At 48.1% G+C, this 26548-nt stretch overlaps 5 protein-coding genes across 5 annotated transcripts; 3 read left to right on the top strand and 2 right to left on the bottom strand.

Annotated features, from left to right (window-relative positions):
- Positions 1 to 3679: 3679 nt before the first annotated feature.
- Positions 3680 to 4324, top strand: N7503_000736 (uncharacterized protein; the record flags this gene model as incomplete). Its single annotated transcript, XM_057060297.1, has 1 exon — positions 3680 to 4324. One exon carries the CDS (start codon positions 3680 to 3682, stop codon positions 4322 to 4324), a length of 645 nt encoding a protein of 214 aa, XP_056927220.1.
- Positions 4325 to 8006: 3682 nt separating this feature from the next.
- Positions 8007 to 11174, top strand: nut1 (putative RNA polymerase II mediator complex subunit Nut1; the record flags this gene model as incomplete). Its single annotated transcript, XM_057060296.1, has 3 exons — positions 8007 to 9437; positions 9488 to 10019; positions 10072 to 11174. 3 exons carry the CDS (start codon positions 8007 to 8009, stop codon positions 11172 to 11174), a joined length of 3066 nt encoding a protein of 1021 aa, XP_056927219.1.
- Positions 11175 to 11268: 94 nt separating this feature from the next.
- On the bottom strand, positions 11269 to 11576 carry N7503_000734 (uncharacterized protein; the record flags this gene model as incomplete). Its single annotated transcript, XM_057060295.1, has 2 exons — positions 11269 to 11351; positions 11408 to 11576. The coding sequence occupies 2 exons, from the start codon at positions 11574 to 11576 to the stop codon at positions 11269 to 11271; spliced, it is 252 nt and encodes an 83-aa protein (XP_056927218.1).
- A 640-nt stretch (positions 11577 to 12216) lies between these two features.
- Positions 12217 to 12617, bottom strand: N7503_000733 (uncharacterized protein; the record flags this gene model as incomplete). Its single annotated transcript, XM_057060294.1, has 2 exons — positions 12217 to 12471; positions 12540 to 12617. 2 exons carry the CDS (start codon positions 12615 to 12617, stop codon positions 12217 to 12219), a joined length of 333 nt encoding a protein of 110 aa, XP_056927217.1.
- Positions 12618 to 22133: 9516 nt separating this feature from the next.
- On the top strand, positions 22134 to 26151 carry N7503_000732 (guanine nucleotide exchange factor; the record flags this gene model as incomplete). Its single annotated transcript, XM_057060293.1, has 3 exons — positions 22134 to 22181; positions 22381 to 23113; positions 23164 to 26151. Exons 2-3 carry the CDS (start codon positions 22535 to 22537, stop codon positions 26149 to 26151), a joined length of 3567 nt encoding a protein of 1188 aa, XP_056927216.1. The 5' UTR covers positions 22134 to 22181; positions 22381 to 22534.
- Between the last annotated feature and the right edge of the window lie 397 nt (positions 26152 to 26548).

Genomic DNA, 26548 nt, shown 5'->3' with positions numbered 1-26548 from the left:
ATCGATGCGAAAGACGGGATCGGCATTTGACACATTGATTTACTCGAGATTTTCAGGTTTCTAGCCATTTTCCTCTCAACTCGGTTGGTCGGACGGGACCCTTGAAAGAGGAGGTGATGCCCGTGCTTCCCAGCATAACGTCAGTGGCAAAGGTACATGAGGATGGCTCTTTGTTTGCTTGCCGATCGGAGAGTATATTTCATCATTACTACTTCACTTTAAGGTTGATGGTTGCTTGGGCACGTTCCTGCCAGATGAAGTGGCGGTGTCGAAGAGTTGATAGATCATATTGTAGGAAGGCCCGGATAATCTTCTAGGAAGGGTCCGGGTGATTTGAAATAATGGTTAATGCTCCTTCGTGTGATCTGTAGATTTATATCCTTATGTCGCAAGATGCACCAGGGTAAGAGCATCATTTGAGATTGAGCGGTCAATAAGCTCTACGCTTCTTTATTGGTGTTTTAAAGAGAGTAAAGATCTGACCGCAGCCAATTCCAAGGTACTTTGTCTGTCCGAATGCGATTTTATAATAAAGTCGGGAAAAAAGACCCCCTTATGTCTGTATCGTGGTGATTGCGTGTCTCGTGGTCTGTCGTGGTCTCAGGTATAGTATCCATATCGAACCTACGTTTGTTGAGACCGTACTTCCATTTTCGGGTCAGCGCTGTTGGCGACCACGTACTTCAAAAATTCCGGGCGGCTCATTAGGTACCAGTGCAGAACATATGTGAATACTGTAGCGTGGCGTGGCTCTTTGGCCTGCTGCATGATCGAAGTCGACTCAGCTTAGTCCGCCGAGGATCCCGTCCCGTGTACCATTCAGCCGGAAGTATGACCTCGGGATTTTTCTACTCAAAAAGCCTGCAAGCGCTTACAGACCGAGATCCTGAGCTTAAGATCGATTCCGCCCCGAGCTACTCCGCGACAAAAAGTAAATCGGGATGGGACCACCTTGCAGAAACAGGTTTAAACCTTGCGCCCCTGGCGCCATTAAGGATCGAAACCCAATCATCCTCGTGCATATCCTGGAACACGGGCCGCAGAATCCTGCAGAGCGTATCGCTAAGTGCCAACTTTACAGCTGGAAAGTTGAGATCTTAGAGATAAAACTCGAATCTGATTTTGGGAAGATCCTTTCAGGCATTAAATTTCAAATCATGCGTGGGAAATGCGTCCGATCGGCGGATGCAGTTTCCGCGTTGTTGCACGCTTTCCAAGGTAAGGATTCTAGGATCGATTCCCCTGGAAATGACAAAAAGAAAATGCTTTGAGATGCACACGCGATCATAATCTGTAATCACTGCGCATAAAACCTCTATATCTTAACCTGTCATGGAAGAAGAAAGTGGATCTCAACCCTCCGCATGTGGCAAATCAGGGAGAGTCTGTAGTTACAAGGGTCGTCAGCTCTAGATTGAAAGGGGGCAGTATTTGAGTAAATAAATAAGGCAAATAAATATAATGAAAAATAAAAGAGAATAAGTGCCGGGGGTATTGCCATTGTTCAACCGTCAAGGTGGTCCATACCCCTGGGATCATGGATTACGTGCAGCCGACGAGACCCGCATCTCGACTCCCTCCTCTCGACTCCAGAAAAGGGGGAACTCCGCAGAAGTTACAAGAGCATCCATGGCCACAAAACTCGTAATGTGGAGCACGCCCCAGTGATCGGTTCTGTCACTTTCTCATCTTGGGGTCCCAGTGATTGGGTCGTAGCTTGTGTTGGGTTCCGGCTAAGGAAGTAACAAAGGTTCACAGCTCGACGGGTGGTCCCTGCTCGCGCCTGACCTCCCTCTCCAGCGAGATCCTAGATCGTGTTCTAGTGACGCCATTTTGAGTCCCGAGCGCGATTGCTTTGATTTGCAGGGCGCTGAATGGTTCGCGGGGGAGATCTTGCAGGGGTGAACGGAATGCGGCTGGCTTGGTTTGCCAGATACGCCTCCGTGAACTGGATATCTGGAATTGGATCAATCCTTTTTCTGTTCCGTTCGTCTATTTCAAGTTCCGAGTATGTCGGGTCTTATCCCATTGGGTGTAGCGCCACGCGCGATCGCAAACTAAGCTATCGGTTCTTAGGATTTATCCAGCAGCGCCTCCCCCTCTTTGCCTCCCTTCGCCTCCCTTTTCTGTTATTTGTTATTTGTTTTTGTTTGTGTTTGATTTATTTTTGCTTTGCTTCCCAAGACTCAGGGGAATCTCGAGATAGGATTAGTATTCCGCGCTAAAAAATGAAAAAGGAAATATTGGAAGAAGAATATTCCTTGCGTGAGAAAGTCAATTGTTGGTATGCCAACCACGAGCCCTGGACAGTACATATTGATGTGCAGATCAGGGCACATGGCCAATATATTCAAGTGGGGAGCAAGATTTGACCAGTCGTCTTTTAATATGAAAGTGTTCAGGTGTCCTCGTGGACGCTGCATTCCAATGAAGACTAGGCACCTTGCAGCGACAACCTTTGGGGCCAAGCATATTCACCCCGAACAGGTAGGACCCAGTCAAGGGCAGCCCCTTTTTCTATAGCCCTGATCCCGGTTATGACCAAATAGATGCCTGAAGGCGGTCGTTGGGCATCGAATGAAAAGAGAGAATTAAAAAATTAAAAAAAAAAAAAAAAAAAATAGAAAAAGGGGAGACTGGTGGGTAGTTATTAGAATCGACGCTGTCTTGATTTTGTTAGCCAATGAGAATTGGTAGATGGGTTGTGAGATCTCTCTAGATTTGCAAGGACGTAATGTTCAACATTTGAACATAAAAGATAGTTCCAAACTTCGTATAATATACCTGTAACCTGGAAATATGGATATATGGATATACGATCAGTGAAAGCGTACCTTGGATCCCCAAACCAGGTACCATCCATGGATGCTGATGTCTAGATCGATCCAGTATCCACCAGCGACCCGTGGGAAAGAGTAAGATCTGAAGGACGATGGACCTTGTAATGATTGGTCTAACCGGATAGACCCGTTCTGATGGATCCGATTCAAAACCAAAAATACTCCGTATACATCGAATCCACTCTCCGCACGATTTTCTTTCCTCTTTTTTCTATGAACGTTCCAGAATAAAGTTTGCTTGGATCTTCATATCTTCTTAACCTTCTCTTTCCCTCCTTTTAGCGGCTCTTCTGGATTATTTCCTTTCCCTCTCTCTTCCTCTCTATCTCGCCCGCACCATGTATGTTCGCTATTTCTTTGCTTCATAGCCCAATGGGTCATTATTACCATAATTTTGCCCTTTTTCCCCTGGTCTTGCGGAGATCCTGTCATGAGCCGCTCCCCTAGATGGTCCTTTCCTGATCGATGTCCATGAACAAGCCCCAATCTGGCCGAGGACTCGGGGCCTTCAGAAACCTGTTCCGCTCTGCTCCCCCGCCTTCCCCTTCCTCTCCTTCCTCCCGACGCCGAGTGTCCATATTGGTCCGTCGAGGTAGGGATCTTTTTTCAAACAAGTAACACTTCCCTATCCCCTTTGACGCTTTCCCTCCCAATTTTTGGACCTACCGGACTTGATTTGGGGCTGATTTTGGCGAAACGGGGCTTTGGGAGCCGAGATCGACCCCACTGAGACCCAAACACCGAAGCACCACACTCCCCCCAAGGACAAAAGGACTTCTAGCTAAGAGCCTCAACTCAGCAGACACCCAGTAGAGCCCCTCAATCATCCGTCACCATCCATGAACTCTCAACCGCCTTTTGATCCGGCCATCATGGCCGGTCTAGCCGGCGCACCGGGGAGAACAGAGGACAATTTCGACATTTTCGAATGGTACCCATGCTATCAGAGCTGTCAGCGCTACTTTTTGGATCATGCGCAACACAGTGTGCCCGTCCAGGCGCTATCCGCCTTCTTGAACATTCGACTACCCTTCCAGCGACAACCCAACCCCATCTTGAACTCGAACCCGTCCGGAGCGTCAGCCGGTCAGCAGTTACCCGGCCCGCCCTCCGCTTCGTTAATTCCATACATTCGCCGCCTAGTCGCTACAGGAATGGATTTTCCAGGAGTATTGCATGGATTCTTTGGTGATGACTGGGGTAGCGGGGTCGGACCTATGCACGAGCAGGAGCGTCGCAATTATTTATTCGCCGCGAAGAGTGGAGGTTGGGCTTCAGTGAAGAAAGACTACGACATGTCACCATTGGAGACGATTCCATTTTTGCGCCCGTTACAAGGGCCTTTAGACGCCGAGATTGAAGCCGCCGAGCGCAGTTGGAGTGAATGGCTTGCCATGGAAGACTGGATGGTAGGGCCGCGTGCGCCAGACGTTCTTCGGGACTCGTCCTCTCAGAGCTCGCGACCTAGAAGCGCACGTGGCTAAACTATGTGCTTTCTTTTTACTTTTCTTGCATGTTTTTTCTTTTCTATATTGGGTCGGCGGCTGGTGTCCATTGAGTCCTAGCTCATTAGTCCCAGCGATTGAACCTTTCTTTATTATTATCGACTCTCTCAAGCGTCTTTTCCCATACAGCATCTACAAACATTTTGTGCCGGGTCCGAAGTTGTCTGCACGACATCATCTCCCAGCGTTTCAGCGCATTTACAGGGGATCTAATTATGCGGCTGTTATCCAAAACTAGACATGATGGATATACATATACCTTTTTTTATACCAATCAAATCCATGAAGATTATACCCGACTACAATTACTACTACTCGCAATCTCTGAAAATCAAAGCATTCAGGGTCTGCTGCAGATACTCACGAGTGGGCTTGACAGCATCCGAGAAACGCAAAAATACAGCGGTAAACCGATTTCCACTCTTTTTCGGAACACGCTTCGGATCCAGCCTGCTGGAACCCTAAGGCTCCAGAAAAAGTGAGAATTATCTTTATACGAGATTTAAAAAGCGCTACAAAAGCTGATTACAGCGCTACATCCGTGGCGGACGTCATCTCGGCCGGGTATCCAACTAAACTCGGCACCGGAGTGGAGAGCAAAAGGGCCATCGTGCGTGCCAATCACTCCGCCAACCAGTGAACCGTGCTAGCTTCCTTCAAGATTTTTTGACTGGTCTAAAAGTGCGGGTGCTGTCGAATAGAAATTACTCAAGAAATCCCCTGTGAACCCCACTAGTTTGTGCTTCGTGCATTTCCGCTGTGGACACCCCAGATCCATTCTGAGCCTTCCAAGGTTGGCCGTAGATGTCCCTTGGATGGTAGTGGAGTTTTCCTGTGAAGTTCATGGGCAGTCAGATTGAGGGTTCTATTTTTTTCCGTTTTGATTCTTTATGTGGGATTTGGTATGCCTAATATCTGGTTCGCGGGTCAGGTTTGTACCAGATTTAAGGAATCTTTGGAACCGTATTAACACACAATGAACCTCGATTTCCCCTGAAAATTGAAAAGAAATAATTTAAAATAGTAAATCCCCTAGCATAAATAATCATATCAGAAACCGGAAATGGATAAAGACTAAGGGGGAAAAAAGCTTACGAATACAGAGAAACCTGGAAATTCCAACTTTAGGTACTCCGTTGTAGTACAGTAAAACCCCCAAAATCATGCAGTGCACCCACAATTCCAAAAGGATCATCATAAAGGAATCACCGCCAATGAACTTATTCTGGAGAAAGTCAAACCCACACAGTTGAAGTCATGGAGAAGATCCCGTGTGTTGTGGCGGCGCTGAAAACCGCCCTTAGCCTCATATAGTTCTGCCGCTAAGGAGGGGCATCCCTGGATTCTACGCCTATTGGTGAATTTCCTCGATCCGAAAAAATTAATTCTCCGAGATCATCCTCATTACGAGCATACGCCCTCTCACCTTCGGCCATTTTCAGGATCGTCGGGAGGCTGAATGTCAATTACTTAATTACTCAATTCTCAATTCCCAGTCTGCTTAATGGTCCGCTTTGTTTTGCCCCTTTTCCTTTCCATTTCGTATAACGGCGGAATACAATTCCGCAGCCCCCTACTATCCTCTTGCCCCTGGCTTACCTGACTTATGGTAAACGGGATCTGCGAATCGGGCAGTATGAATTGATTATTGTTTCTTTCTTTTTGCAACCCCTGAAACAAGCGCTTGCTCCGAGTACCAGGTTTCACGACTGCAGATCAGTACTTCCTTTGGTTGATGTTCATATGCATGAAATCGGATCGATCGCCAAAAATAAAATGCTTTAGCTTGATGCTATAGTAGACCCTGCAGAATTGTCTCAATTCACCTCAGACTCGAACATCCGGCCTTGCAGCTTGAACCTTTCAAGTTTGGAATATTGGTGGAAAAGGTTCAATATGCCCCTTCAGGACTACTAGGCCGGTGATATATATACTCACCGGTCCAATATTGCTCCACAGGTGGATCATAATGGTATCTACATTATGTACAGTTTTACCTGTCAAGAACGAATTCTCGCCGTTTGATCCGAGGTGGGGGTCGCCGTACCAAGTTTGAACGTCCCCTCTTATACTACCATGGTTCCGACCTGAAACCTGAAAATCTTGGATACTGTCTCCATAAACGGTTTGCTTCGTGTGAATGGCTCGGAGAAGAACTGGAAAAGCCCTAGGTGGGTTTGTTTTGTGATGTGGCTTGGCTATTACCAGTGGCTGGTGGCTTGGCTGCCCAAGTCGGACTTCCTGCCGGTGGCATTGTGTCTCCACTCGGCGGGAATAGTTTTATACCTACCAGTTGACTTTCGTCAGACCCTTGGCGGATCACATCATACAATGTAACTGTGTTTGTGGTGGCGGAAAGGTCACGCGCAGAGAGAGAGGCCCATACAGACAGGGACAGAAAAGTCATGACTTCCAGGACCATGTTCCTTCGCAAGCACTGAGGGCGATCTTCTCGCTGCATCCTCGGAGGACCCATACATGGGTTGGGCCTGCTCAAAAGGGATTCTTCCATCCTGTAGTGCATGCCTGGTGTAGTGCATGACTGGACAGGGCTGGCCCATTGCCATCGTCGGCGATGACCCACGTGTGAACTAATCCAAGAAAGACTTGATATCCGAGACGCTAATAGCTACTGCATAGTTTAAGTGGTCCCCACTTCCAAGGTTTTGTCAGCCTTACGCTACGCTCACATTCATACAAGCCCACAGACTTCCATTTATGTAGTGGTACAAATGGAGTAAGGTGCCCCCCGAGAAAACAAATCCCTAAAACAAATCCCTCGGAAAAAGAATCCGTTGTTCCAGGTCTCCATTTTTGAGTACTTCAACCCATTCTAGATCCGGTATAAAAGTTCGGGTATCTCCTACGCTCAGATAATTGTGCTAGATGAAGCGATCTAGCTTAGGAAAATCCCTGCCGGGTCTAGCATCTCCAATCTTCTGTTTTGGTTCGAGGCGTCGCGAACTACGGAGTCAATTGTAGATCTTGATCTATTAGGTAGGAATTCGCGGGAGGTTAATACCCAAAATCGAGTAATTCGTGATTCTGTATTTTTGGAAGATAGTCATGATGAGAGGGAGGTGCTCCCAGGATCTAGTCGATAAATGCTGTGGGTGTGCTCTGGTTTGCGTAATGAGTGAGGGTGACATTGTGTGAGCTTCATGGGTTGAAAATCCGAGTCTTTGACCACTTTATCGCTTCAAGTAACTTATTATGATGTTCCACAAGGGAACTGTTCGTTGACAAGAAAACAATTCTTTTGCATGTTTACTTGGTCAATTGCCAATGGGAAACATCATGGGAGGCTTGATCTGACTTGATTGGGGCCATTTTATATCACGTGTGGCATTAACATGGCTAAGCTTTCAAGTCTACTATTTAAGTAGAGGTAAAAGACCAATAGAGTGAAACGAGAGAATTTCACTCCGTCTTGATGATCCATCAGTTGCCACAACCAACGTTCTTGAATGAGGCCATGATCATGTGACCGATAATAATTGGATTCACGTGACCAACAAACAGACGCCATCCCTCGGCCCAATCATTGATGATGATCTTGACCTGATTCACGACAAGGTACAAGAGTGCCCGGCATCAGTCTGATGTTATAAATACTCGTCCGTATATTTGATTGGTTGTCTGGTATGCGCATGGTCTCAAAATGCTGCAAGATGTGGCGTCTCCCGAAAAGTGGAGGACCTTCCTCCACAAGTGTTTAGCGCATCGAGTAGATGTCGACGAGTTCAGAGACTTGTGCAAATTGATGCTCGCCCGCTCTCCTGTCAGAGAGGATGAGCTATTGGACATGCTTCTAGAGGCGCGTGGCGCCTCCACCATCACCTGGGATCCACTCCTGCCTGTTTATATCGACGGGCTTTGCAAGGCTGGCCAGGTCAAATGGTCTTCGGCCTTGACGAGCGTACTGAATCATTCGTCAATTCGCGACCAAAATGGAACTGGGAACAATAGTTCTACGCTTATGACCGATATCAAGGTCATCCAGGATGTCATGCTTTCTATCTCTACTGGGACCATCCCCCGGTCCGCCAATGAGGCTGCGGAACTCTACGCGGCGGTCGTCGAGTGGATGTTTGCCGTCGTTTTATCGCATAAAAATAGCTTGGGCTCGCTCCAGAATGCGGGTGGCCTGATGAGTTCTCCTGATGCGGTGTCGTTGATTGAGTCGCCTGGCATTCTCCTTGCCTTACTGTCGGGTACCACCAAGGGCATGGAGACGCTTTCCAGTGACTCGCAAAAAGGTGTTATGAGAGGTTTGAAACAAAAGTTGGGCTTGGCTCTTTCAGCCTATATTCCTCTCTGTGTCGATGTCTCCTTGCCCCTCCGACAGCGGTTGGATACACTTCAGAAGGAATTCAATTTATATGGGGAGCAAGCTTCCAAACCATTGGACCATTCCACTATTGAGGGGTTGAATGTGAATGCGCTTCAATTTGAGGCATCCGTGATGGATGGTCCGACTATCAACACTAGAGCTGGCATCTATGTGTATTTGAATTCCATGCTCGCTGGGCGGCCCTTGGTCGATGACTCCATGCTTCTAAATTATCTCACAAATCGATATGAGGGCCATCAAGAGGTTTTGGTTGAGGACATCATCACAGCAGCCTTTGATGTCTTGTCCAATGGTGTCTACCGCAATGAGTCGGGTCGAACAATGTTCTTGTTCCGCTCGTTTCTAGTCAACAAGCTTCCTGCATTTTTTGCCGCCTTGACGGCCGCAGCCATGGTACCGATCAATGTGGAGATGTGTGTCAGTCAAGCATTGAGCCGGCTAGACCCGAACTTGTTTCCCTCTTTCTCCCAGATGTTTTCGATGCAAGGAAACAGCATTCTCTCGGATGCCCGTCAGGAGTTTCTGTTCGCCTGTGCATCCCACAGGTTGATCCCCGAGTCCAGCATTGAGCGACTTCTTGGAGAGAACCCGATGCAGACCCTGCCTGTCGGAGGCCCATACCAGAAAGACGATTTGATCTCACAGATCAACAGCCATCCCGACCGTGCGGATCAATTGATTGGTGAGATCGAATCCATGGAGGGAAATGCCGGTGCGATTGTTGGTGCGATCACTGAGGTATGTACGGTCGGGGCTTGTATTTTCGCGGCCTATGCTAATCCGAATAGGTCATGTACACCCTTTGCCACGGCAGAGAGACGATCGCGTTGAAGGGTATCTGCAATGCACTCTCCCGGCGCCCCCAAGCTCTGGACGTCGTCTTGTTATTCAGAACCACGAAGCAGATCTTACAACCTCTCTGTACACTGCTAGACACCTGGCGATGGGATGAGGAACAAAGCGAGAATCAACCCGTTTACGATGAATTCGGCAGTGTCCTTTTGCTAGTACTTGCTTTCAAATACCGATATGACTTGAGTGCATCCGACCTCGGCATCACGAGCAATAATTCTTTCTTGTTGAACGTGTTGGATCGAGGGTTTTGCAGTCAGAAGCTAAACGAGCTCAGTGACAAGCAGAACACCGATTTGGGTGCATGGATTGGCGCTCTGTTTATTGCCGAGGGTATTAATGAAGAGACTATGGCATCCTGCAGTCCGCAGGAGTTTTATTATCTTGTGGCGACACTGTTTGATCAAAGTCTTGGAGCATGCGAGTCGGGGAAGATGGACTTCGATACATTGAAGGGAGGACTCGAATGTAAGATCAACCACAATGGCCGCGATCTACGCAACACGCTGACACTTTCCAGATCTGCTTGAGCCCTTCTTGCTGCCGTCCCTGGTACTCGCTCTAACTTGGCTTGGTAATCACATCTGGGAGTCAGAGACTGACCCCACGATCCCCTTGAAAACACTATACTCGTTGGTTAAGCCAAGCTCCATCTCTGGCGAAGCCCAAGCTATCCACCACACAGTCCTCTGCATTACTGCTCGCCCTCTCGAAGAACGCCTGAAAGACGTTCGGACCCGTCACCAGTCTCGCTCAGACATCAAACCGATTCTAGATGCACTGGAACCTTACCTATCCTTCCGCCGAGTGGGCGCTTGCCACCGCACAGAGCTTGACGGCTGGTCTGCCCAGACAGCGGGTGGTCTACCAGGAAGCATCCGCAATACCCTACAGTCGCTAGTGATGTGGAGCACAAACTCGGTAATAAACACGGCACCACAATCCTACTCCCATCGCCAGATTCTCGCCGGAATTCGCATCCTCGGCGCTTCGCGCGTCCTCGGTGCCCTACTGGACGAACTGAAACAGCAAACCGAGGCCGGCAGCGGTGATCTAGCCCTCGATATCGTCGCAGCAATCACCTGTGCACCAATGCCCGAGTCTTTCGCCGTGGATCAAAACAGCTGTCACCCCGTCGATCCGAGCAAGGAAGCATTACCCCGTTGTCAGATTTTGACTTTGCGTGATGCCCTCGCTATCCAGCATGATAATGTCCCCAAAATCTCGGAGAAAGATCCTCTGCGCGCGCAAATCATTGTTCGTCTCTGGCGCCGCGTCAGCATGTTGACTACACCTCCATCCCAGGTAGCGAACATCGATGTCAGCAACATCATTCACAACATGGATCTCGGTGTCGATGGCTCAGACCGGATGGACCTTGAGCCCTCTGCCGGTGTCGGCGAGGCTGTTGGTGACGAAGACCCAGAGAACATCAACCAAATGCTTGACAAAGCAGCCGCTGATGCTGCTGCAGCGGCAGGAATGGATGGTGGATTGGGTCAAGATATGGGGCTGGATACAGGAACTGCCGGCATGGATGCTATTGACGATGTACTCAACGCCGCAGATATGGCGGTTGGCAATCCCGAGTTCCTGGATTTGGACATGGAAGGGATGTTCTAATTATATAGGGTGGTAACTCGAATGAAACACATTCAATTCATACACTAGAATCTCATTTATTTCAGTAATTCCGTTCAGCATTCACCAGGTATAATCAGTAAGCATTGTCTCGCGAGGGTCCTCCGAGTCCAACCGTGCGTCCAATATCTTCCTCCATATATTCGATCATCGTCAATTCTGCAAGGTCAGCGATAGTCCATGCCTTCTTGTCGGGTGATAACACATACAAATACCAGTAAGTTTATCAAGCTTGTTAGCAAGCTGTGGGATACCAGAATGCGGATACGCCTTTTCCAATAAAGCGCCGGGAGATGGAAGGAGTCCTCGTGCAGCTTTGTCGATAGGTGCTGCCGCAACGAAGGATGAGAGGGACAGCACGGTGAGGAAGGCAGTCAGCTTCATTGTGTATTTTTGAGCAAGAATCGGATCTGGGATACAGTCAGAGGCTTCTTTATGAGATATCATGTTGATAATCGCATACTTACGATTAAATGAAAAGTGCTGCAAGGATGTAGAAGATGTTAGTCTAGCAAAATGGGTGTTGTTCAACTTGCATACACGAAGAGAAAATTGACTGCGCAGTCTTATTTCCTCAACACAACGGGCGATGCCATAGGGATAACCGTCTTATCCCGTGGTATGAAGGCTGGAGTACAAAACTCTCCTTGGGCGTAAGGAATCCTGAACGCGACGCGTCAGACGCCCTAGATTGATGCGACTTCCCAGGTCTGACCTATACTGAATTTACATGCTGCACAAGATGAGGCTTTGAGAGTTTCGTTACGAGAGGCTCTAATTCAAATAAAGATGATTTCTGAAATTTTGATTCCATATCTCAGGCATTGTGGTGGCTTTCGTGGCTTGTGGCTTCTTCTGGGTTATGTACAGGTCACATCATAAACTTGGAAGACACAATCCACGTATGCAAGGGATATGTAACAAGACGTCTCAACTTCTGGAACCTAAATGATTCATTCCTGCTGTACTTCCGTCCACTGAATAAATCACTCAGATACTCTGTACCTATTTGTAGTAATCTGACTTAAGCATTTACAACCACTTCATAACTTTTCCATGACCCGGCAGCGGTACAAGAGCCGTCAAACAGCCCCTTGCTCTCCAGGCCTCCGGAGACGCTTGAAACTTCACAGTCAGCATTCTCGTAGAATATTGCCTTCCACCAGTTCACGTAGTAGATGGAGTTTGCTTCGATGTAGCAGTAGTCGTATGTGTCACCGAGGCTTGCGCAGGATTCGACGGCTTCTGAGCCGGATGCGACGAGGGTACCATCGGTGCACTGGAGTTCCAGATATAGGCTGTTAGTGAATGTGCAATAAGGTTAAATGGATCCATGGATGTGCTCACAGAGTCACCGCAGTAAAGTGACCAGTCGGCCGTAGCCATAGTGGCAAGGGCGAGGGTTATGGTGGTGGAGTACTTCATTTCGTTACTTGTGTAGGTACCTGTATAGATCTAGCTCAAATGCCGGTTAGCCTCTTTATTTCCTATTCATAAAGAAAAAAATTCTCACTCACAACCTTCTGAATATTTACTTCCGGGCTTCTTGTAGATTCTGGGTGAAGAGATCAAAACGATCGCCCCGTCCATGGTTATGTGTTATGTATTCCAAGCAAAAGCATACGTACGTCCAGCCCAGCATGCGTTCGCCAAGATCTTTGCATGGACGAATATGCCGACGTGGTGGGAGGTTGTTGGATCCTTGATCCTTAGACTCGAACTTCATTGGGTCACGTCCAACCCCGCTTCTGCACGCCTAGATTAAAACCCTGATATAACTACCGGCACCTGAGATGCGGAACTGCCTATTGGGCAATGTTCGAAACAAGAAGGCTTGACTGCATTTCGATCGGGGATTTTCCTGCGAATCTTGAGGCGCGTATGAAGGGTTTAGGCCCCCGGCTGTTCAACTGTGGCGGTGCCAGGAATTCAGCTGGGCTTATCTTGGATGTTTTACTGCGAGCTACTGGAGACAAAAACACCTCGCGGCTTATGAAGGGAAAATCCTTGAACGGACTTGGATCGCGGATATTTCGAGGGCTATGGGTGTCAGCCGGAAGAAACGAGATTTTGGATAGGTATACTTACTGCTGTAAGGTATATGTTTGGATCCACCTACGTAAGTGTCGCTAAGACTTACCGGTCAGAATTTCGTTGTTTTTATGCTTAGACATGATTTGTAAGTCATGTGAGAACGGATTGTGGCATTGGAAGCGGCGTCAATAAATGTAGTTACGGCAAGGGCTTTGACGAGGTGCATCAACCGCTAGCATAAGGTTGATAGCCGCGACCTCGGGAATAACATGTCATTTGGATGCGTTCGACAATTGAACCTCATTTAATTATCTTCAATACTAAATCAATAGCAATAAGACACTTATGGCCGGCTGTAGTATGAATGGCTAGCCTTGGAGGTGATGTTCATCGTTACTGCTATACAATGCTCGATCTATACCAAAATATATTTTTGTCGGGAGACTGCCCAGGTGCGCATATTCTCAACTGACTATCAACCAACCATGCACTATTAATTTCTAAACAGTAGAGTACTCTACAACTTCAAAGTTGTCAATGAGCTCTTAAATCAATCGGGAAACGCTTCAAATGTTCAAAGAACGACCTTGCGTTAACTGATCTGATGCCTCCAGCCGCGAACCCTTTCCGCTCGGTCTCCCTAGCTACCATCAACACACAACAACAGAGTGCAGCCCCTTTCCTTAGCTTGTACTATAGCACTAAATCGACCTAGTCAGTAGCTACCTACGTAATCATACTATACCTGAGGCTTGCCAATATACTCGAGGCTTGCTCACTTGCAGTCAGTGATGGAGTCCACGTGAATTCGGATATCGACCGAAATTAGAGATAATTTCCACAAAATACAAGCTCAAGTGCTTGTATCGAGTATCGAGTATCGAGTATGAGCGAATTGAAATCGGAACGAAGCTCTACACGGACCAACAGATCCCGTGTCTGTCACTTTGGAACGTGCACCCGTGAACGGCTCGAAGATAGCCATTCACTTGGGGGCGGGCCGTAACCACCAAAGCAACAAACCACAAATCTCCTTCCTGATCAGGTATGGACAACATCGGAATGAACAGAAGCGACTGGTTCATGGAAAAAAAGAAAAGAAAAAGAAACCATTCAGATGTCCACATTTCAACACGCTAATGGAGCCTGACAACTCCTTCCCCCTTTTTTATCATAAAATTAAAATTAAAGCAGATCCCGGGATGCGCCATTATCCGCGCTAGAATGCGAAGGCGTACACGCTTTCTTTTTCTAGACCTTCCATTGACAGCCACGATTGTTCATCGTCATTTTAGATGAGGCCCGCTTGACGTAGACCTGAACCCAATCTTTCCCGCGGGGGCGCAGAAAAATGGGGGCTGGTCCGAAAGGAATATTTGGAAGACGTAGCTTTTTCTTCCGGGTCGGTTTCCACTTAGTTCCTTCCTTCGCGCAGATACTCAATTCTTAGGCTGGTCCAGAGTGGGAACCAAGTCTAAGAATGGTAATTCTACATATGCGCTAGGATTCTCTGTGCATGATTTGACAGGGGACACTGACCTAGGCACAATATAGTGAAGACCGGTGAAGAAAAGATATGCAGTGCGGGCGCTTCGTTGCAGAAGCGGGTGATGAACCTCGTGCACGTTCACGGGGAACCCCTTCCAGACCTGGAGATTGGTTGCACTGTTCAGGTCTCATCACTTACATGAACGTACGGAGTAGAGTCAGCTCGGTCGAGATTCGGTGATGGTAATAGATCGCTCGGGGGAACCCCCTATCGAGAAAGTACAGACCGTGGAGAAGGGGGGTGATTGAAGAAAGTCGCAATGATTGGAGGAGGGACTAAGCTCCCCTCTCAACTCCGGAATCTCCAAATGCCGGCCATTAAACCCTTCGCGGTATCAAATGTCCGGGGAATTCCTGTCTCCCCCATTCACGTTCCTGCATATTGATCCTTCAAGTGACTTCTATCACGTCGCACTAAATTAGGATGAAAATTCTACGCGACCGTGCTATTTGCCCCCTCCTGCAGCTCCTTTCACGTCAATGGGCCCGGTGAAGGAGCTAAAACCCTCGCATTACCTAGCCAAGAAAAGATCATCGTGAGGTGGAGGAGGGGAGTACCTTCTGCAATTCCGCATAGGGGCAAAATTGACAAGCCCCGCCGTCAGCACTTCCCTCGGGCAAGGCGAGCGCCCACTTGATCGTCGATGCAGTAGCCCCACACGAACGAAGCCGTGGTTCGCGATGTTATGGCATCCACCTCGGGTCCAGCTTAGGCTGCCGAACAACAGGTTTGTGAGCCGTAGACACGGCAACAAAAAGAAAGTGGGTAGGCTCAAGGAAAGGACAAAACTTATATCCCAATTTTCTAAGTGTGAAGAGTAGTGGGTGTAGTCTGAAAAAAAAAACAAGAATAGTGCAGTTATAGTTCATAAGGCAAACGGAGTACAGAACCGAGGGTTTGGAAATTATCCACTCACTTACGCAACAGCTGATCATATTGTCATTGCCACCAGGCCGGATAGATCGACAAGTTCATTCTGGCTAAGTATGAACGTAAATCGGTGGAGGAGATCGTGATCCCGTGGAGAAGGTTCAACAGATCAAAACCAGTGGCCAAACTGCGTAATGTTGGTAAACATCGTAAAAACGTCAACCAGGAACGCGACGTATTGGTATCGTATTAGTGTCACGTGAAGGTCGTTGCTGCCGAGCGGCACAATATATCCATCAACACTTTGGATAAGGAGGGGCTAAAGAGGGTCGCGACGAATTATTGGAGTATATGATGGAAATTATGCCATATTTCCAAGCTATGTCTCGCAATATTGGAACCTTCGCGACACGGCATGGCATCATATCCTCGTGCGATCCATGGATGAGCGACGATCTCTCCTTTCTTTCCTTTCTAACGTCCCGTCCCGCGGAGTCATGAAATATTGTGATGATGATGATAAGGATAAGACCTATCATGTTTGTTCATCCCGTCCGAAGGACCGTGGCGCGGAAAGGGTGGGGTAAGTCGCTGCCCTGGGGCGTTAACGTGAGAAAGTAGCTATTGATTTTCTTTGTAAGAATGCATATACTAGTTCGCGTCTTTCTAAAAACAAACTTACTTCTATTATAAAATAATATGAAGACTGTAAACACTTACGAATGGCCTTGCCACTTCAATTTCGTCTGTGGGAACGTTCTGGTCCACGAGGCGACACTATCGTTTTCATGTTAGCGTGTCTTCCGATAGGTCAACGCGTCTCCAGGCTTCCCCACAACAAAGTCCTTACGATTCAGGGGGCAAAATTCAATCAGACAGGGAATAGCTTTAGTCCCGCATCGCGCGATGAACACGTGCCTGGTAATCAAAGAGGCCACGGGAAAACCCCTCTGTCCACTATACAAGTAAGTTTACTAGAACTGCGCCCCTTTGTGAACGGGGCGATCATTGAATTCCTCGACATGTTCTGGACCCGAAGGTTAGACTTTTACTTTTATTTTAATTTGTGCCGCGGCCCCTCGGCAGGTAAAACAGGATGGACGTTGAACTATTGATTGTTAAGCAATAATGCTGCCGATTCTTAATGCAATAATCATGTTGGTCGTTCCAAGGTTAATTGTCTACTCAATACTCCGGGCTAACGGTCGAAGATCAGGAACATATGTACTTTGTTCATTCAATAGTTCATCTTTAGTGAAATCTCGCTAGTTTAGACTTGTGGAAACATGATCACATCGTACATCTCAGCTCCATCGTAATCTGCACCTAGGAAGACTTTTGGTCCCCGTTGACAGGAGAACGAATCCACTAAGAACCCGATTCTTTGTGTTGGATCCCGGGAGCTCTTCCGTCTGTCCCACTGAACTAAATGGGCCCGCTGATCAAATTGAATTTTGCGACAAATTTAATATAAACATGCTGATCCTTTTAGGAAAGTAGCTTCCAAATACGTCCTTCGTGTTATGGAGCTCCTCGCTGGGATTAAAGGAAACTCACTGCCGGCCCCAAGCCAAGTCCCAGCCCGGGGTCCGGCGGGGGCACACGGGACGCCCTCACGAAAAGTTTGCTTAAAGTACAATATATTAGCCGTGTATACGGGGCTAAAGGATCTCTTACTTCGATAATCGTAGCCTAGTGGCTCCGTCAACATGGCTTGGGGATAGGGGAGATGATGAGTCGCGATTCCTTCGTGCCAAAAGTACGGGCTGGACCGTTAATTAGGAACGTGCTGGCCAATACGGTCGCGTGTTCAACGGCCATTTAATTTGCGGCCTCCCTGGGCGTTTCTCGCGGATGCGTTTCCGGATGCTTAGGGTGGCTAGAATTACACATTCTTGAGTGATTGTGGAGTCTTGATATGTGGAGCCAAGGCGTCAGTGTAGTCCATCTGCCATCTTACGATGTGGATTGTTAAGCCGTTCGTACCGAGAGAATCTAGTGTACTGTTTATGTATTTCTGTTAGAAATGCCGTATCTGATACGAGTACTTCGTACCTGTCGTGGTACTATACGTAAAGTGTACGATACATGAGCTATCTTTCCATTACCAGCTCTCTACAAAGATGGACTAATGCGATCTGCTGCACACTTGCATCTCCTCGGATCTGCTTCTTTATCATATGATAAGGATCCACGCGCGGGTAGTTGCTGGTCCCTTGAGGGTTAGGATCTGCTCATGGTCCCCGAGACTATTGACAGTTACCCCGGCGATCCACCTTTGTTCCATGGACCACTTGCGTTTAAATGCGACGTCTAATATTTGAGGCAAGGCGGGTCGAATTATACATTTATTTCAATGCAACTTGATTTATTTTTCTTGGATAACATGGGTACCTCTATTCAGAAGTACGGTGTACAATTTATGTAGCTGATGCCTCAGGTGTAATAGTATACCCACAATGATGCACACTTACTCTCATGACATCACAGCGTGCACAGATGGGAAATTGATTGACATAAAAGAACCCATTCAATGCAGTCAGAAAGTGGCACCAAAATTCAGATCTGCTCAACCCCGCTAAATTGACTGAACAGATCAAATTAGTGTAACACACAAAATGTGGCGTAGCTGGACTTCGGGGAAGTGCAGTTAGCTCAAGGAACACCAAGCAAAGTCAAATCAATCAAAAGCGCGACTAAAAAGCCGAAGAATAGACTAATTAGATCATTTGAATACATTTCAGTTACACAAATTCTAATAGACTGACTCCATTCAAGATCGAACTGTCAAATCCAGGGTTTAGTGCCGATGCATATGTAGACGCAGGTACCAAGCAGAGCTTGGATCACATCCGTCTACCGCACTTTTTCTCTCAGCCTCAGTCACACGCCACGAGATGCATGGATTTTGCAAAGCCACGAGGTTTCACAGCATGGCCCTGACGATGAGAACCAAGGAAGTGTCTGCAGGGTCCAGGATCTGAGAATGGGAACCCGAGTTGGTGGGATTATCCCACGTTCGGCTTGTAAATTTTATCTATCACTTTTGTAGCTTGCTTTTTTTTAGTCTGCGGTCCCGACTTCAAGGCTTGACTTAGCTTATGTATTGCTTATAGAGTCCTCATTCAATAGATTTTGCAGTCGGGGCCTTTATTCTAAGTGGTATGTACTACTTGGTTCGGGTAGATTCACTGATTTCCAATGTCATATATCATAGACCGCTTGAAGTTGACGCGAAATATCGCAGCTAGTGATGCAAGATCCCGCCAATTGAGAAGCTCCTAAAACACAGATCGGTTGAACTTCCCAATTTCTACGTCTCATCTCGTATAAAGAGCTGTTATTTGTCATGTTTCCACCGAATCTCAGATTAGCGGGTGTTTACTTTGATTCGGATTCGAGTGCGAAATTGAAGGTCACTGTCATTGGAGCTCGGAGGCTTTGACTATCTGGGTTTAAGATCCGCCCCTGCTGGAGCTGAAAGCTCTGTCGTGTAACACTCAATGCCGCGATTGGGAACGAGGTCTCCATTTCTCGGATATAGACTCCGACGAACTAGCAATTGGTTGTGTCAGGTCGGACCAAATACAATGAAGAATCCTGAGACATATGAATGTACAGCCATCAAAACAGTTGAAATACGTCGAAAGCATCATGTACGACCATGGGCCTGCTTAAACATCCGGTCTGTATGTATTCAGAGCGGCGTAGGTGCATGTAACAAGCAGCGCCTGAATCGAAGCCTAACACGTTTGTCTTGGCTTAGACAAGAAAAGAAAATCCGGATAACCCTAGCCCTGAGGGTGAAAACGGAGACCCCACCAAAGCAGCTTCACCCGTAGTCTAGCGAAATGTACATGACACCGGAGATAAAATAAGGCAATGCCCCACCACTTGGGCATCAGTCTCGTGTCTTTTGCCCCTAGAGGGTGTATATCCCGTCCATGCAATGCACAGTGATGATTGAGTAGACCTGAAGTCGTCAGCACTAGGAGATCAATTGCCAAATAGCGATGCGCGAGATGCGCGTGAGACATGTAGCAAACGATTCGATTGACACAGTAATAGACTTGCGGGAGATCCCGCTTGTGCGACCCCACGCATTGTAGAACGTGCGCGTTTCTTTACAACTCGCGACATTTTTCTTTTCATTATCTAGCTAAGCTACAGTGTATTGTACAATTATCTTATCTATATCCCGTATCCAAAGCATGGATTTGTACCTGGCCCGAGCACTTGAACCCGCATTCAGTTCCATGGATCAATTCCGTGCACGGAGATTGTTTCCCAATTCAAGCCTAGACCGCTGATCGCACTCTCGCAACAGGAAGGATCTCACAGTAGAGGCGCCGACGTGATAATGTGTAGGGGGCTTGCATTACTTCTTCTGGGGCAGCCTATTGCTCTCAATGCCGAGTCGGAGGATTTTTTTTCTAATTTTGACGGACGCGACGCAGGTTTTTCTTCACCCCATGTGACGGATTAAGTATATTCCTCGAGGAATATGTGAGAGAAATTTCAAAGTGGACTGGAAACTGCAGAAATCACCATCTGTTACATGCAGGTTCAAGCTGTCGGAAGGGGCATGCATAACGAATTGGTTGTAATTGTGATGGGGATGTTTTAGCTTGCTTCGGTAACTGTGAGTCTAGACCGGGACCATAATGGGGGCCGTTGACTTGATTTTTTTTGGTGATTGTACCAATTTTAGGACTTTTGGATATCTAAAATCCGCCGATCCAAGGGGCAACGGGTAGAGAAAACTCGTCGGTAACAGGGTTCACAATGTTCCCCATCCGTTCGCAAAGACCCAAGCTCTGAGATGGAGCTTCCGAGGATGTTGTCCACCGTGGAGTATGATCCGTCATTTGGAGGCGTTTGTATTTTTGTTTCCCCTCACGAAAAATTCGAAACTATTTCCGTCATGCACAAGGCTATATACAAAAGTACGTTACGAAATCCACCGGGCGAAAAACCCCTCTCCCTGCGGGTACGGAGTAGATCGAGTAGGATTGTAATTCCCTAGGTCTTAGACATGTAGCGGGTCCACGTCAAAAGCTGGGCCCGTCCCAAACCCCGGAACCTGCATTTGACTATGGTAGACTATATATGCAATATGCATGCCGCGGGTGGCTCTACAATACTGACGTTAGTCCTGATAATCGCGATGATAGCTTGGATTCTACGCGGTGGATCCTGAAATCTTCGTAACCAACGCGGACTTGCCTTGGGCCTCGATCGGTTCAAATCTCAATATGTACCACTGCCCCACGCGGGAGGGGGAAACAAAGAATGTGACTGTATGTAGTTAAGAAGGAATCGTAACGGGATCCTTAGTGGCGACGATGAAGCCACCAAGACAGGGATAAATCGACATGGTACAAATCGAGGCGAAATTTTGCAAGGACTTTTATCAACAGTCTAATTCTATGTTTGCCGAGCCATAGTACTTTTTGTCCAACCTATTTGCCAACTAGGTTTCTTTCTAGGTTTAAATTTTGTGATGGGGATCAAAAAAAAAAAAAAGAGTTTAGGGCTCCTGTCAACTTGGGGGCGGTCGCTGCGCGGTCGATCCCCGGAGAGATAGTTGACAGGCAACGAGCGTCGCCACCAAGTGATTGATCGAGTCCGTGTTTGCTGCAGGCTCCAGCACACGGCCAGTGCATTAACCAACAATTTATTTTTAAACGGAATTATTGATTGGTGCGGTACCGCGGGAGGGCTTGAATTTTGCATGTGAGCGAATCAAAATTTAGCAAGTGGAGTTGGGGTTTTTGCGAGGTCTGGAACGGAACTCGGTAGATGCAAGGTGGAGGATTTATTATACACAGAACTTCCAAGTTCTAGGGAGATTGGAATCTAAATAGATTACTGTTGATTTTTGTTTGAGTTTGTGCTTATTGGTTTTTTTCTGTAGGACAGGAATTGAAGAGGCAAAAAAGAAAAGGAGGAAACCAACAGTAAAGAAAAGGAACTATTGGTGTTTAGGTACATAAAGTATAAGCCGTAATCTTTGTATCGACTGGTTACATTACATCATCGTCACGCAGCAATACATGACCAATACAGTCCCACATGGATCGTCCCGATCGAGCCCCAGAAAGAATCAAATGGGTCCTCGAGAGAGAGCTCTTATTCCCTCTCCTCCCTTTTCTCTTTCCCAGTCCCTCTTTTTGACTCGTTTGTGTTCACTCATTGCCGCCGGTGGTAATATAACATTCATTCATCCCTTCTCTCCGCCCTTGCGTGGGATCCCGTTCACCCAATAAATAAGGGAAATTCCGTTTCGTCATCCACTGCCAGTCAGTTTCATTGCGGCTTTCGTCCTTGCTGCGATCTTCATCCACAGGGCTGGGCCACTGGACTCCCTTCATAAGGTGCATTACTCCCAACCTCGCATTGACACTCCTGTGGGGACTCGAGCGTTACAATTGAATTGCGACTGGTCATCCCCCTTCGGCAAGGCTGTTCAATGTTCCGGACTTCTATGCAGGAAGTCTACTGTTTATAGTTTTATCCAATTGTTTATTGTTTGGGTGTGTAAACTTCCGAGACTTTTCAAAATCCCTATGCCCGGGGGCTCTTTGCCCTTTGCCCTACACTCCCCAGCATTCTTGCCCTCCGACCCTCCCTTGGAATTTGGGCATTCCAACACAAACACCCTATAGTCCTCCGCTATCTGATCACCGCGCACTTGACTTTGGCGCCCCCTCAATTGACAATTGAATGTTCTAGGATCATCCCCAGCCTTTCTGGCGATCCAATCCCCCCCCGCCTTATCCCTGATTACCAACTCGCCACTTCTTCACTGAATCTGGTCCATTGAAGCATGTCAACTGCATCCATCGTTTGAACGCCCCGGTCCGCGACCACGAACGGCTTTTTGGGAATGATACCCTCGAGTGTCGACACAGATATGGTCTCAATGAAGCCGAATATTGCCCCGTTAAAGATCGCCAAGTCGAATTTGAATATACCCAACGCTGAACCCGACGATACCGATACCGATACCCAGTGCACATCCGGTCGTTTCTACTTGAATCACGGCCAGTCTGAGATTACTCCGCCAATAACACCGCAAGGAATAAACATCAATATGGAACCATCAGAACCAACAGAAGCCCCGAGGGCTGTATTTCACAACTATCTCCGCGCATTCTACCCTTTCCACCCGGCTGGAAATGTTTCGCCATCGACCGTTACTCTTCCCTTAGATCAGGGAGATATCATTCTGGTTCACTCCGTTCACACCAATGGCTGGGCCGATGGTACCTTGTTAGATTCTGGACATCGAGGCTGGTTACCAACGAATTATTGCGAAGCATACGATCAATTGCCCATGCGTCCTTTGTTAAAGGCGCTGACAGACTTCTGGGACATTATACGAGGAGGATGTGGATCATCTTTAAAGGATTTTGGAAACCAAGATTTGATGCGAGGCCCCATTGCTGGCGTTCGATTCCTTCTGGTATGTCCAGATCAGGCTATGTCACCACCGACACAACTAACCCCCTGCAGGAGAAGGCAGAATGCTTAACAAGGGAAGCGCCTCTGGTTAAGAATTATGATGGACTACGGAGGATTCGGAAGGCACTGCTATCTGATCTGTCGTCGCTTGTGAAGACTGCTAAAAAGTTTCAAGAAGTCGCTAATGGCAGCCCTGCGGATGATGAGGTAGAGGCCATCTTGGATGAGATGCTTCTGAAGGCATTTAAAATTGTGACCCGTGGAGTGCGTTTTCTGGATGTGTGGAATGAGGAAGTGGGCTTGAGCCGGACAATTGCTGAGCTTGAATCTGCGGGCGATGGTTCGACCCAGTATGATATGCCTCCCACACCCGCGTCGGAGACCTTCACTGTCGAGAGTGGCCCTATGTCCGATACATGCACCGAACGGAACGAATCTCGACAGATGAGCCGCAGCCGGATGGGTGTCAGTCGTGCATCGGTACGCACAGAGATGCTAGATCATCCATCTCGACCCGTTTCCGTGGCCACCAAACGCATTTCAGTGTCTCATCGTGTGTCATACTCGGGCGCCTCGCCTGCTATTCGCTCCCAGAACCTCGCATCAGAGCGATTGGGAACAGCATACGATGCTTTTCTTGGCGTCCTTGGGTCTTTCATTGGCCTCCACATGCAGTCGCGATCATCCACAGAGTTGGTCGTGACCACCCAACAAGCCGTGCAATCCTGCCGGTCATTGTTGGATGTTGTGGAGGCTGTCTGCCAGCATGACAGCCAGCACAGTGTTTTACTCGAGGAGGCCCGTGAGTCGATGTGCGAGCGTTTAGCGGAGCTGGTTCAGGCCGCTCGCGACGTATTCCGCCCCGCCGCCTCGCAAGACGATGATTTGATCTTGATGCCAGACCAGGGCAAGCGTCTTGTGGATGCTGCGACTGACTGCGTGCGAGCTGCCGGAAACTGTCTGGCCAAGTCTCGCATGGTGCTAGAACAGATTGGAGACATTGAGCTTGAGCCCCTGAATGAGGAATTGGAACCCAGCGAAGACGCACCTGGTATTGTTACTTCACAGGACGACACTCCGAAAAACGAGAAATCGCAAGACCTTTCCTTGCGACTTCCCCCTCCCCCACTCACTATTCCAAACACAACTTACTCCTCTCCATCGACCCCTGCTCTCACTGATTCCACTACTCCCTCTTCATTCCAATCCCACCTTGCCTCCATCAATTCCGCAAACCCATCCTCTGCAATCCTCCCTCCCAACCTGGAAATGTCTTCCTTCTCTTCATACGACAGCAGTTACCGTGAAAGCCACCCCAAGTCCGACGTGAGTGAATCCTTCGGTCGCGGTGTGACAAGCATGGGTAGCAGCTTTACATACAATAGCCACACCCGTGACTCTGAGATGAGCGGTGTGTCACAGACCTCGACTCGCGCCACTTCCCCTGACATCAGTGGTAGCTTCCAAGGAAGCTTCCACGGGCCATCGCTGAAGGAGAGTTTGAGCCGCTCGACCTTGGCCGAGGAGAATGAAGAGACAGAAGCTCATCTCCTTGAGAAGACCTATGCGCATGAGCTGATCTACAAGGAGGGTCAGATTATGGGCGGTAGTCTTCGCGCTTTGATTGAGAAGCTTACCGCTCACCAATCCACCCCTGATGCCATGTTCGTCTCCACATTTTACCTCACATTCCGTCTCTTCGCTACCCCCCAGGAGTTTGCCGAAGCGCTTGCCGAGCGATTCGAATACATCGGAGATACCCCCCATGCGGCTGGCCCCGTTCGTTTGCGCGTTTACAACATCTTCAAGGGTTGGCTCGAGTCTCACTGGCGCCATGACCGTGACAACGATGCTTTGGAGTTCATTGTCGATTTCGCCAAGAACCGTCTGACAAATGACTTGCCTACTGCCGGCAAGCGTCTTCTCGACTTGGCGGATAAGGTATCTGCTGTTCATGGCCCCGTCGTTCCTCGTCTGGTGTCCTCCATGGGCAAGACCAACACATCCATTGCTCAATACGTCCATCCCGACACCCCTCTTCCCCCTCCCGTCCTTGGCAAGAAGGAGATCAACCTGCTGAAGCAGTGGAAGACTGGCGAGTCCTCGATTACCATCTTGGACTTTGACCCGTTAGAGTTGGCTCGGCAATTGACTATCAAGGAGTCTCGTATCTTCTGCTCTATTCTCCCCGAGGAACTTCTCGACACCGAATGGACCCGCAAGTCGGGATCGCTCGCAGTCAATGTTCGTGCCATGTCGACCTTGTCGACTGACCTCGCTCACTTGGTGGCTGACTCTATCCTCTATCTTGAGGAGCCCAAGAAACGGGCTGTCACCATTAAGCACTGGGTTAAGATTGCCAATAAGTGTCTGGAGCTTAACAACTACGACTCTCTCATGGCCATTATCTGCTCTTTGAACCTGTCGATGATTTCGCGGCTGAAGCGTACCTGGGACATTGTGTCTGCGAAGACCAAGGCCACCTTGGAGAACCTCCGCAGCATTGTCGATGTTTCCCGCAACTACGCTGTCCTCCGACAGCGTCTCCAGAACCACGTCCCACCGTGTCTGCCCTTCGTCGGAACCTACCTGACCGATCTCACCTTCGTCGATCACGGCAACCAGTCTCTCCGTAACCTGCCAACCGATGACGGTGAACGGGCCGTGATCAACTTCGACAAGCACATGAAGACAGCCCGGATAATCAGTGAACTTCAACGATTCCAGATCCCCTACCGTCTCACCGAAATCCCCGAGCTCCAAACCTGGATGCAGAATGAGCTTGTCCGCGTCCGCTCCAATGGCGAAACAACCGCTCAGACCTTCTATCGTCGCTCCCTTGTTGTCGAGCCCCGAGACCCATCCCGCAGTGGTCCCAATTTGACAATTCAATTACCACCTCAAACTCCATCTGCATCTCAACCCCAGACACCGTGCGAATCTCATCCTCCTTCCATACTTGAGAATGCTAAAGACAAGTTCGACTTGTTCTCCTGGACACATATGTCCAAGCCTAAGTCCGTTGAGACTCATGGCTAATATTCGTGATATTATACCCCTCTTCCTATCACTACTTCTTTCATGACCTGATGACCTGCACCCTCATTTGCGAGTTAATTGCTTGGTGTTTTATTCAATCTTCTACCTTACGACAGGCAGCATCTCTCGCTTTTCTTTCTCTTTCAATCTGTTACATGTTCTGTGAATATCCTTTTTATTTTTTTTTATTCGGGCGGCGCTCGTGTCTTTTTTTTCATGGTTCCCACGGGGACTGAACTGGACTGGCATCAGAAAAAGCGGCAACGGAAATGGAAATCGGGTCCAGGGAAAATTGGAGTATACCACAGGGCCTTTCATTTCATTTTGGTTGTTTCTTTTTTTTCTTTGGGGGATATCAAGGCAGGAAAAGGGTTACATTACTTATTATTCTTTGTTT

Source organism: Penicillium pulvis (genome assembly GCF_028828015.1).
Source record: "Penicillium pulvis strain IBT 33274 chromosome Unknown contig_10_segment0_segment0, whole genome shotgun sequence".
Classification (NCBI taxonomy): domain Eukaryota; kingdom Fungi; phylum Ascomycota; class Eurotiomycetes; order Eurotiales; family Aspergillaceae; genus Penicillium; species Penicillium pulvis.
Note: the sequence above shows the minus strand (reverse complement) of the source record. Positions and strands in the feature narration are given on the sequence as shown.